The sequence below is a fragment of the Oryx dammah genome, unplaced genomic scaffold (genome assembly GCF_014754425.2).
Source record: "Oryx dammah isolate SB20612 unplaced genomic scaffold, SCBI_Odam_1.1 HiC_scaffold_25, whole genome shotgun sequence".
NCBI lineage: Eukaryota > Metazoa > Chordata > Mammalia > Artiodactyla > Bovidae > Oryx > Oryx dammah.
In genome coordinates, this window is record NW_024070209.1 from 45,132,453 (window position 1) to 45,145,632 (window position 13,180).

Here is a 13,180-nt window from a genome sequence, read left to right on the forward strand (position 1 = left end):
GCACTTAGAAAAGGAAATTTAATTAATAAACATATAAATGCAATTTAAAATACTTAAAGTTTACTTAATCAATTTTTAAAATGAAAATAGACATTAATCAAAGTAATTAAAAGGAATTGCTCAATGTTGAGTCTGAAAATAGAATAAAATTTGTAAGTTGGATTTTAAAATTTAAGGAAGAACCAGGATTTGGTAACTATTTTTTTTAACTGAACTAAATTCCTTTTGAATAATCTTTCTTTTCTATATTCAAAAGCCTTAAGAACGCAAAAATCTCCCACTGTGAGCCTCATACTTCTTAGGGAGATGGGAGCCACCATGCAGAGATATCCTACCGCTATTTGGGTCACCAAATCTCTGTACCAGCTGTATCCACTGTTCCCTTCTCTTTTCAGGTACCAACAGAGTCTGATTCCCTCATCATTGTGCAGTCCCCCTCCCCTGCTCCCTTTACCCTCTTTCCACCGGGGGGACCTTCCCCACACCACCAGCTCTGCGCTAATCTGCACACAAGCCAGCACAGGGGCCAGCATGCAATAATTGGTAAACTGTATTCTCTGCATTACACCTGTGGATTAAGATACATAGCAATTAATCTTTCAAGATAGTATAGTGCTGAGTGTTCTTGTAATTGTCAATGAGGATATGTGGACACTGAAATGTAAGCTTCCACAGGCAGTTGTGGATGTGAGACCAAGTTCTAATGGTGTGGCATTTTCTCCAAGCCTTATAAAAGTGTTACAACTGCCATATGGATTAGGATGGCTGCTATCAAGAAAACAGAAAACTACAAGTGTTACGAGAATGTGGAGAAATAGAAAGACTTCTGCCCTGCTGATGAGAATATAAAATGGTACAGCCACTGTGGAAACAGTATGGAGGTTCCCTGCCAATTAAAAATAGAAAACTATCTGACCACATGATCTGACAGTTTCATATCTGGGTATGTGCCCCAGAGAATTAAAAGTGGGATACTGTATACCCATGTTCATAGCAGCACTATTCACAATATACCAAAGGTGGAAGCCACCCAAGTATCCATCAACTGATAAACAAATAAAATATAGTATATACACACAGTGGAATATTGTTGCTGTTGCTCAGGTGCTCCGTCGTGTCCGACTCTTTGCGACCCCATGGACTGCAGCATGCCAGGCTTCCCTGTTCTTCACTATCTCCTGGAGTTTGCTTAAATTCATGTCCATTCAGTCGGTGATGCTATTATGCAGCCTTGAAAAGGAAGGAATTTCTGACACCTGCTACAAATCAATGAATTTTGAGGACATTATGCTGAGCAAAATAAGCTCACAAAAGGACAAATACAGCATGATTTCATTCTTATGAGATCCCCAGACGAATCAAATACAAAGAGCCAGAAAGTAGATGGTAGGGGCCAGGGGCTGGGGGAGAGTTTCAATTTTATATGAAAAAGAAGTTCTGGAGATGATGGTGGGAATGGCTGTACAACAATGTGAATTTATTTAGTGTCACTGAGCCAAACACTTAAAAATAGTGAGGCTGGTAAAGTTATCAGTATTTTACCACAATTTAAAAAAAAACTCAGTGGTCACAGGCCACATTTAGTGCTTAGTTTAAAGGATTTTTCGGGGCTTCTCTGGTGGCTCAGATGCTAAAGAATCTGCCCACAATGCAGGAGATTCAGGTTCCGTCCCTGGGTCGGGAAGATTCCCTGGAGAAGGGAATGACAACCCACTCCAGTATTCTTGCCTGGAGAATTCAGTGGACAGAGCCTGGCAAGTGACAGTCCATGGGGTCACAAAGAGACATGACTAAGTGACTAACACACACTTAAAGAATTTTCCAGAGATTCTGTGGAGATTAGACAGATATGAAATAATAGCTCTACTGAACGAGACCCTGGCTCATTCTCAGATGACATGTGATCTTATGAGAGATGGAGACACAGAGGCCTGATGGTCTGTCCCATTCAAAGTTTGCATGAAGTCAAAGTACCCCTGGGACCTAGAATACATTCTCTGGCAAGCCAGTGACTGTGCCAAGGCCTCCCTTTGAGTGGTTTAACTCTTATTACACCAGAAAGAAGGATGTGACCTTTGTATTTTATTCTTGTTCAGTAGCTAAGTCCTGTCTGACTCTTTGAGATCCCATGGACTGTAGCATGCCAGGCTTCCCTGTCCTTCACTATCTCCTGGAGCTGGCTCAAACTCATGTCCATTGTATTTTATAGGTTCTCTTTTTCTGTTGTTAATCAATCAACGGATATTTGCTAAGGACCTATGACATACAAGGAGTGCAGTGCTAAGAACTTTGAGAAAAGTTTTTAGGGTGAACCTTAAGACACTGCCAACATTCAACCATTTTGACCTGTGGGGAAGAAAGGCAATTTCATATTGTTCAACGTAAACTAGTCTGATGGAAGAGAACCGATACAGAGACACAGAAAGGCTGGCTAGCAGCCCACACAGACAAACCTGAGGTCTTCCGAGAGGGGCTTTTTGATGAGGAGACCAGGTGAGCTTGGGACAGCGGTCTGATGGGCGGAGTCACTCGAGCTACAAAAAACGGTCGCAGAGGGAGGCAGAGTGCCAGGCACAAGCTGTGTGTGGAATTGTGAGAACGCAGTTCGGATCAGGAGATGCTGAGGAGCAGAGAGTCGGGGGCAGTGGGAGCGCACCTGGATCTAGAGTCCGGACAGCCACGGGTCCACGGGGAGGAGGGAGTGGATGGACCCAGGAGTGAAGGACATGGAAACCCATGTCCAAGAAGGATGGGTGGTTGAGGGAAGGAATTAGGGAAGTCAGAGAGGCTAGCAGTTCCCACTTAGTGCAGCAGACACAGGGGGAATAGGGAGCAGAGCATCATGTACCAAGGGTAGGGGAGAAAGAGGTGGTGTGGGCTGGAGTGGGGTGGTGTACTGCCCGAGAAAGGCAGGAGCAAGTGATTCAAGTGAGGAGGAGGAGGAGGAGGGGAACAGATGGAGGTAGGGCTGGGTTGTGCTCAGTCACTCAGTCGTGTCCAACAGAGCCACCAATGTCCTCTTTCATTAGGATCATTTAGCAGGTTATACAAAGGTTCGAAGCATTTTACATTATTGTGCAAAGCAGCTCACCTTCTCTACATGAACAATGTTTATCAGTTCTAAGATTGTCCCTAAATGACTGACAGCAGCTCTGCATGCGAGCATCTGAGGCCGTGAAGGTGCAAAGATTTCAGGACTTGGCGAAGATCACACCGCTGGAGTGATCTGAGTCAGGCTCAGGCTTACATCCAGTGTGGACACCAAGGTCGCAGGTTTCGAAAAGCAGGGAGGGAGGACCACTGCTTCCTTGGCCTTGAGGCTTCCGTAGGTCCTGACCTGTTCTTGAAAAGCCCCAGGTCCTCAACCATCAACGGGACCTCAAGTACAAGGCTCTGGTCCTCTGGTTCTCAACTTTGGTTGTAGAACCCAGTCCCCAAGCTGAGGTGACTTAGTTACTCAGTTGTGTCTGACTCTTTGCGACTCCATGGACTGTAGCCCACCAGGCTTATCAAATGCCCATCCCTGGCCAAGGAGGCCATGCATCTTAAGACACTATCACAGTGAGTCTTTATATTACTGTGGGGTTCATCCATCTTCAGCAGTGACTTACGGTCAAGTCACAGGATCCCTCAAGAAAGGAACACAGACTCTCCAGTTCGCTTGTGAAGCTCAGCGCTGAGCTGGAGAAATGCAAGTGGAGGTGCAGTCAAAGAGGATTTTTTTTTTTAAGCTCATTCTCAAGTCCACTGGCTTAATCATGGGCCATGACTTCTGTCAACTGTCCTCATTGGACTGATCAACCTTCTGTCGATCTACTTTGTGGGGTTGGGATTCGGCATGCATCCCAGGGGGTGTATAGGAAAAGCATATCAGAACTTCTATTTTTTAATTACACAAAAAGAAAAACTTAATTGTACTAATATTTAGTGTTGTTTGCTATTTTTACCAATATTATTCAATATTCTATAACACATATAAATGAGTAAATAAATATATACAGTTAAAAGAAAAAGCCCATTCTAGTCCTGATGATCAGACGTTTCTCTCTAGACCCCAGAAAGGGCAGGCTGTAAGGTAGCAGGTGTGCACACAGGGTCGGAGGTCAGGACAGTACCTGCCCTGCAAGGCCCCACAACCCGGGAAGGTCCGGGAACCCCTGCCCTCCAGGTTGGAACTTGAGCCCTTGAGAAGCCTGTTCTCCTGGATGGAGCTGTCACCCTCCAGGTCTGAGTCAACTATCTGGCCAGGGGTACTGTCTGTTGGGAGAGGGTGCATCACTCCCACTTTTATGGTGGCTCAGATGGTAAAGAATCTGCCTGCAATGTGGGAGACCCAGGTTTGATCCCACGTCAGGAAGATCCTGGAGAAGGAAATGGCAACCCACTCCTATATTCTTGCATGGAGAATTCCACGGACAGAGGAGCCTCTGGGGGGCTCCACTCCATGGGGTCGCCAAGAGTTGGACATGAGTGAGCAACTAACACTTTCCACTTTCAAGTTAACATCTACCCCCATGTGATGGTGTCAGGAGGGTGGAGCCCTCATGAGCACCCTCATCAGAACAGCCTAGGAAAAGCTGGCTCTCTCTGCCATTGGAGGGTTCAGGGTGGATGTCTGCAAATGGGCAGGCCCTGGCCACAGCCTGACCACGAGACCTGGTGACCTGACCTCCAGCCTCCAGAACTGTCAGGAATAAATCTGATGTTTCTAAGCCGCTCGGCTACAGTATTTTGTCACGGTGACAGGAGCTGAGACTCAGCATAAGTCTTCAGGACGTTGGTTTCAACTTTTGCCTGACCCTCGATGGCTATTGGTGCTATCAGCTCAGGCTGAGGAGGGTGGGGGGCTTCATTCCACATAACACAGAGAGAACAAAGGGGCTCAGGAGAGGGTGACTTCCAAGGGTGTGGGCTTGCCAGTCAGCCTAGGTGAGGATGCAGGGTGAGGTCAGGATCAAGCATGGCTCCTGGGCAGGAGGGGCGGTGGCTCCAGGATACAGTCAGCTGGAACCTCCTTGAACACTGGAGGAGGCTGAGTTCTAAGCCGGGGTGGGCTGGCTCCGAAACCACAGAGTGAGGACTACGCTCCAGAGGGCCTCCTGGAGCCAGGGCTCTGGATGGGGCTCCCAAGGAAGCCGAGGGGCATGAGGATGAGGATGGTGTCATGTGGTGCACTCGACACAAGGAAGCCTGACTGGCCTCTCCCACGGTCCTGTGCACATAGGACAACCCTGTCCCGAGTGCCATGCCGGTCAACCTCGCACAACCCTGTGAACTACAGAGGTGAAAGCAGCCCTCCTGACTCGTGAGCCAACCTCAGAAAGGCTGCATAATGTGCTTGAAGTCACGGGGCCAGGAAGGATGGCCTGGCCCTTCCTGGGACAGCAGATGGCACCTGGCCCAGGTGTTAGAGCAGAAATACTAAATACACGAGTCACATACTTGCTGATGAAAAACACTGGATTCTAGGGAGCAGTTGGCCAAAACCAGACCCAAAGGAAGTGGCAACCCACTTCAGTATTCTTGAAAAGTAGAACTGAAAAGTAGAATTTTATTGAAAAGTAGAATTTTAAGAGAAAACTTTCCAACTCTGTTATACTCTCCGTCTGAACTTTGGTCTATTTTGGCATTCTGGTGCTGCATGGTAGGAACAGTGAAAGATCAGATCATGAACCAGTCAGCACATGGACACCAGACACAGCAGTACGGCACCACAAATGCTTTGGAAACGGCATATCTTCAGGAGATATCAAGGAAGGGAACTGCAAGACTTGTCCAGTTAAGAGTTTCCTTTGAGAGGCACTTTGGGAGAGCAGATGGGCACTCATGAGTCTGGCATTCTGCAGAAGCCACATGTGGGGATCCTGGTGGCTCTAGACTAAGTCACAGGCTCTTCCGAAGGCACATTTAACGCAAACATATGAGCAGAGTCACACAGACCACAAGCCACCAGGTGTTACTGTCCTCCAATGCCTGTGCAAAGGGAACCACAAGACTTGTCCAGGGAACCCCTGGGTGTGCAGAAAGGTGACAGCAGAAGTGTACCTGGATGGACTGCTGGTGATCCACACTTCAAACCACACGGGAACCCTGCTGGACACCCCTAACCCCCCCTCATGGAACCTCACAGAGGCAAATCCTGATTGACCCCAGGGAGCTAGAGATTCCCTCCTCAGTTGTCTGAGATTAAAAATAATTGTCAGTTACAACCATAAGCCTTAAAGAGGTTCCTTAAGCCAAAACATGTGTTTGTAATGTGTCCTTTATTTCTTCCCAAATGGCTGTATCAGTATTTTGGTGTCCAGGCACTCTCAGTATAGAGGGACCCCTGCATGAGGTCAAAGTGGAACTCACGATAGGAAGATCTGAGAGTTGGGAGGAAGTGGGATTTCCATGACAAAGCCCAGGATCTACCTGTTTTGTCTAAGGTGATGGTCTGCCTCACTCACCACGAGGTCCATTCCTATGTAATTGGGTGGCCCCAACCTCAGATTGTTTAGTTCCTAAGTCGTGTCTGACTCTTTTGAGACCCCGTGGACTGTAGCCCGCCAGGCTCTGTCCATGGGATTTCTCAGGCAAGAATACTGGAGTGGGTTGCCACTTCCTTCTCGAAGGGATCTTCCTGACCCAGAGATCGAACCCACACCTCCTGCATTGGCAGGCAGATTCTTTATCACTGAGTCACCTAAGTCCCATCAATTTCAGGTACCAGACACCAAATTTCTAATTTATCATCAAACGTTTAATAAAGGCAACAACTAAAGATACAATGAACTTGCAGAGACGAGCATTATGGGGGGGAGGTGTGGTCCTGAACCCAGACCCTGGGCTTGCCACCTGCTCCAGGAGGCAGCAGCCACACCCTCATGCAATCATCTGGTGACTCACCTTCTCCGTCTGTGCGATGGGTATAATCGCAGGACCACCTCAAGGAGCTGGGACGAGGATGCTGAGTCCAGCAAAGAGGGAGAGATGAGCACACGTCTGCTGCAAGCCAGTGCTCTCTGGTCCCGGTGCCCAGTGCTCAGAGGGGCTGGACAACAGCTTCCCCAGTGCATGAAAGGCAGGCAGGAGAAGGGAGAGGAAATCGAGAGGAGAGAAGGCTAGCGGATAACAGGCTGGTGACGTATATAATTTCCATAGTAACTTTAGGACCAAACTTGAGATTCTGGTTTCTCTTGGAGTCATGCTAATTAAAATTTATTATTTCAAGATACAAAAACGTGGTCGTAGAAAAAGAAAACACACAAGTAATAAGTTTATTAGAAGTCCTCCTCAAAGCACTTCCCTGGGGGCACTGAGTGCTCAAGCTTATAGGAACCCCTTCCCCACTGCTCAGTCCAGGCTTGGCAAAGGATGAACACACACAGGCTCTCGTCATAATACTTTTTTATTACAATATCCAAAAAACTGAGTATGCAGTTTAGGAGGTCTCAAGACCCCTTCCTCAACTGTAGGAATGTGCCATCTCAAGACTGTATATTGGAACTATAAAGGAGTTCGGATGTAAAGAGAAAAGAAAATGCAATTTCTTCATAAACATTCTGTGTCTCTTACTACCAATCACATATCCTTTTGTAAACCCTGAAAAATTTCCCTGTAAAGCAAATACTATATATATATATATATTTTGTGTGTGTGCGTGTATGTGTGTGTGTGTGTGTGTGTGAAGTGTGGGTTGCTTCCCTCCCCAAAGATCACCTGTTTTCCTTAATCATCTGCATTAGTGTCAACAAATGGCTACAGGTACATATGACTTTGAGAATTAAATACATCACTGTGAGATTGAAACGAGCCGAAGGGCAAGAGGAAAGAGCACTCTGCTGATGGCACTTCGGGGGGAAATTTCTGAAACCACCGTCTCCCCCAGTCTCTGGCCCCTCTTCTGCAAACCAGCATTCCAGGACCTCTTTTCTTTATTGCAAGCGCAGCCCCAAAGGCACTGGACAGCATCTTCCCTCCCGTCTTGCCCGGTGGTTCCAGTATTGCTAACAGCGCCCAGGGTTGTCCCCGGAGAGCCTGGGAGCCGTGGGAGTGCAAACGACACGGATGGAGAGCTGCTGGGGTCAGGACTGGGGGTCCCCAAGCAGGTGCCGCCTGCTCTGTGGCTCATGGACATAAGGGCAGCTCTGGTGCATCCACACGGCGCCCGAGGTCTATAAGGGGGTCTGCTGGCGCGAGCGGTGTGAACGGACTAAGGCTGTCTCCCACAGAGGAGGAATAAAGTGAACCGACTCGCTCTGTCCACCTCTCATCACGAAAACCAGCCGGGAGGGCCCGGGATGGCAAAGAGTGGGGCGGTGGCAAATAACCGACCTGGACAAAGAGGGGACCAGGCGGAGAGAATGGGGCCTGCAGGAGAGCCCAGCCAGGGCGCCTTCCCGGGGCATCACTGCAGCGCCCGGACGAGGTAGAGCTTCTCCCCGTGCTCGCTGGTGAAGATGGGGGCCTTCTTATAGTGCTCCACCAGCTCGTCCATGGTGTGGAAGCGCCGCTGCCCAATGCAGTAGACGTTGTCCACCAGCTGAACCTTGAAATGCTTGTTCTTCCCTGATGCTTTGAGAGACACGGAGAAGTCACTGGGCTGTGGGGGAAAGAGAACACACACAGGTTACCACTGGGCTCCGCGCACCAGTTGGGGAGCCTGGGCTCCGGTCCACACCCAGGGCGGCCACTTCCTGATCTTTAGAACCACCTGGAGGCTGGTGAGATGCTCGTGTTCTGGATTGAAGAAAAGTGACACTGTACTTAGTACTTTTGGTGCAAAATGTACTTTCGCTATTTGAAAACTGGAGACTTGTTCTGAAATGTACAGCACTGATGCTAACCAATACTACACATTTTTCATTTCCCCAGCTAGTTCTTGGATTTGTAGAAAGTGGTCTGTACATAGGCAGTGGCTAGAAATACACTTCCTCTGGCTTCTACTACTATTAGGAGCTCAGCCAACAGCATGGTGCTGGCCCAAATATAGACACCAAAGTCAATGGAACAGACAGCTGAATGAATATAGAAACTGTGGTGTGTATATATATATATATATATATATATATATATATATATATATACAATTGGAATGTTAGTTATAGGAAAAAAAAAAAAAAAGAATGCATGCGAATGAGTCCTAATGAGGTGGATGAACCTAGAGCCTATTATACAAAGTGAAGTAAGTCACAAAAAGAAAGACAAATATTGTGTATTAACACATGTGTATGGAATGTAGGAAGATGGTACTCATGAACCTATTTGCAGGGCAGCAGTAGAGACACAGAGAACAGATCTTTGGGCACACTGGAGGGAGGAGAGAGTGGGACGAACTGAGAGAATAGTTTGGAAACATACATATTACCATATGTGTACGGGAGCCAGTGGGAATTTGCTGAATGACACAGGGAGCTCAACCCAGTGCTCTGTGACAACCTAGAGGGATGGGGTGCAGAGAGAAGCAGGACGGGGCTTCAGAAGGGAGGGGACATATGTGTACCTGTGGGTGATTCATGTTGATGTGTGGTAGAGGCCAACACAATATTGCAGGGTAGTTATCCTCCGATAATTGTATTTTGTTCTATACTTCTCTATATTGTACAATTATAATGTTTGATTAAAAAAAAAAGTCAGTGGAACAGAATAGAGAGCCCAGAAATAAATCCACACTCTCAGGGTCAATTAATCTGTGACAAAGGAGGCAAGAATACACAACAGAAAAAAGCAGTGCTAGGAAAGGTGGATAACTATAAGGAATGAGATTGGAACATGATGGGTGACACAGACAATCAATAACAATCGATGAGATGGAAGGATGTCCCACCCTGCCGTCTCACTGTCACTCCTGTTCTTGCTGTTTCTGAGCCACCCCTTGTCCCTCTCCCTGCTCAACCATTCCTGAGGGGCTCAGAGCCCAGAATGGCCACGTGGAGATGCCTCTGCATCCCCAGACTGGATAAGCTCCACTCTCCTTGGCTTTGTTGTTACTGTCACTTAGTTGCTCAGTTGTGTGTGACTCTTCGAGACCCCATGGACTACAGCCCACCAGGCTCCTCTATCCGTGGGATTCTCCAGGCAAGAACACTGGAGTAGGTTGTCATTTCCTTCTCCAGGGAATTGTCCCAACCCAGGGATCAAATCCACGTCTCCTGCACTGGCACGTGGATTCTTTTTCACTGAAACATCTCCTTGGCTGTTGTCCAGCAGAAGACATCCTGATACATCTGTTGGTCAGGGCTGCGTCTAATCCACGGCTGTGTCCACAGAGAGCTCAACAGATGGTGGGAGCTGTGTGATCCAGGTCTAAAGTGAATTCTGAGCCCAGACTTTCACCCTTCCCCAAACCAGCAACTCACTGCTGGTGACGACCCACCAACCCAGCCCCTGCTCACATGTCTCCCACCAGGACAAAACCAACAAATATCCCTTCATTGGTTTTTACACTGACTCTGCAAATGTTTGATCAAAAGTGAACAGATCTTGCAATATGAGAGACAACTCCATATAAACCAATGACAACTCAGGGAAAGAGATCTAGGAGAACCCAGATCTGGGGTGGGCCACTGGTCCCCAACAGTCACAACTGTCAGCATCACGATATTGTAATTATCCTCCAATTAAAATAAATAAATTTTAAAAAAGTATCACAGAGATAGACATATTCAGTTAGTTAGTTAGTAATTGTGTGTCTCTTTGCCCAAAAGAGACCAAATAAATCTTTGAGGGGAAAATCTCATCTTATCTCTATACTAAACCCAGGGCCCAATGCCTTGGGGGAAGCCCAGGAAACACTGGGGGAATAAAATTTCAGGAAGAGATGAGAAGATCTAGATCCAGTTAGGCTTTGGGTTGTGTGTTATTTCCAGAATCACAGCCATTCATTAGAGGATTAGGGGTGGATAGGGGTATACAGAACTTGAAAATTATTTTCCCAACTTGATCTCTTATGCCCCTTCCCCAAAAAAGAAATGAGTCATCATGAATGATTCATCGGATCAACCCGCCATCAGTGTGCACACTGCTATATTTAAAACAGGTAACCAATAAGGACATACGGTATAAAACAAGAAACTCTGCTCAGTGTTATGTGGCAGCCTGGAAGGGAGGGGAGTTTGGAGGAAAAGGGATACATGTGTATGTATGGCTGAGTCCCTCTGCCATGCACGTGACACTATCACAACTTTGCTAATCAGCCACTGTTGTTTAGTCGCTAAGTCGTGTTCGACTCTCTGTGATCCCAGAGACTGTAGCCTGCCAGGCTCCTCTGTCCACGGGATTCTCCAGTCAAGAATACTGGAGTGGGTTGCATATCCTCCTCCGGGGGATCTTCTCGACCCAGGGATCGAACTTGAGTCTCCTGGATCTCCTGAACTGGCAGGCAGATTCTCTACTGCTGAGGCCACCGGGAAAGCCTCATTAACTGGCCATACTTTAATACAAACAAGGTAAAATAGTCTAAACAGCACAGAAGGACATTTTAAGTAATCAACTGCACAATTCTCAAATCACTGCTATTTTCACATTTACACAAGACTGATCAAGATGAATGTGAGCTTGCCTCAGTGTTATCAGTATTCCCACCCAAGCTGGATGCTGTGTATGGTTCTGAAAACAGAACAAAGTAAACAGGTACCGCCAGACAGGTGCTTTGCACAGGACGGCCTGAGCATCAGCCCCTTGGCCCCTGTCACGTGGCAGTCAGTTTTGATGGGTGAAGACTCGAGCAGTCACCATGCCCTGTGTCCAGCAGTATATACATGTTAGGGACTGCTCAGCTCTCTCTTGGGGTTTCTGGTTTTCAAGAAGCAATGTGTAGTTTCAAGATCTGTTCATTTTTAGAAGCATATACGTTCTGTGCCAAAAGCCTGTGCCTTCTGATAAAGATAGAAGGCGACTTCAGTTTTACGTTTAGGACCAGCCGGGCACTGAGCTAGTTTTAGAGACTCTTAATCAGTTCATAGACAAAGCGGCATCGTATGGAGGGAGTGCATGAGATGGCGTCACTATGTGATAGACTCAATTTTACTTATGCCCCACAATCAGCTGACTTTCTGAATTTGCTTTTAAGTGCCTTAATTTAGCCTCCTGATATGTCTCCTGTACATATGCATTACAGCAGTGAAACTGGTCACTGTAGCAGAGACAGTAATTTTTAATTTTGTGGGCCCCTGAGCAGAAACCTTGAAGTTAAGGACATGGGAGGAATTAAGTTTATACCAAGCAGGGGGTGCCGAACCTTCAGAGAACTCTCATTCCAGCATCTCTGTGCTTCTGATCTATGTGCTAAAATGCACTGTTACATGTCACCAAGTTCTAAAGGAAGCCTGAGGATGAACTGGGCCAGGGGGTCTCAATTTGTGCTCCCAAGTCCAGGAGCGTCACCTGGGTGCTTGTCAGAAAAAGCGAATTCTCAGGCCCCACTGCAGACCCCCTGCATGAGCAGCTCAGGGGCAGGGCCGTCCAGGGGCTTCAGATGCAGTTTGAAATGAGGTCTGAGTGAACCACCCACAGTGCTTTCAAGTGTTCAGGGCCATGAGAACAAGACAGGAAAGTGATTCACATGCTAAGATGCACCTTGGAGGAGGTGGCTCCATGACAAAGCCCACCCCCAGGCTGGGGAAGCCTGTCTGACTCTGCCCTGAGGGGTCAGACCTTGCTCTAGATACTCCCTGCAGGGGACCCCCTGGGTGGCACAGCCAGGATTCTCTTCCCTTCTCAAGAAGCCAGCCTCCTGGATCTGACAAGAAAAGGGGCTGCTCCAGAGGTGGGGGTGGGGGGGGGTGGGGGGGGTGGGGAGCGGATCCCCGAGAAGTTGGGGCCACCAGTCTTGGTCCTTACAGGCTTGTCTGTCCCAACAGCCTTGGGGAAGTCACGTGAAGGATGAAGCCACACTGGTCTGCACTGGCCGTGGGCGCTGGGCAGGAAGACTCAGCGACCCTCTGAAGCTAAGCAGGTCACAGAAACTTGATGGGGGTCTGCTGGCTCAACCACCGAGAAGAGGACGGAAGCCCAGGGGCCCAGCATCTGGGGTGGGACTGGCTTCCAGTCACTGGCCCCGAGAGGGCGGTGAGATGCCTCAGACACCATCTCTGGTGGGCAAGTACTTTCCTCGCCCGCATCTTGAGACCAAAATGTAAACACTTCTTGCAGAATTTCTCCTGCAAGTCGAGAAGGAATTGTTTTCAAAGGACAGGCA

The 13,180-nt window shown here is 47.8% G+C and overlaps 1 protein-coding gene across 3 annotated transcripts in view; it reads right to left on the reverse strand.

Moving 5' to 3' along the window:
• Nucleotides 1-7,372: 7,372 nt before the first annotated feature.
• NCK2 (NCK adaptor protein 2) overlaps nt 7,373-13,180 on the reverse strand; it is a 119,128-nt gene continuing 113,320 nt past the window's right edge. For all 3 annotated transcript variants that reach the window (XM_040224215.1, XM_040224217.1, XM_040224216.1), the window contains exon 5: nt 7,373-8,584. In XM_040224215.1, the coding sequence (XP_040080149.1) occupies nt 8,390-8,584 (195 nt within the window). In that variant the 3' untranslated portion in view covers nt 7,373-8,389. The remainder of the gene's footprint in view (nt 8,585-13,180) is intronic.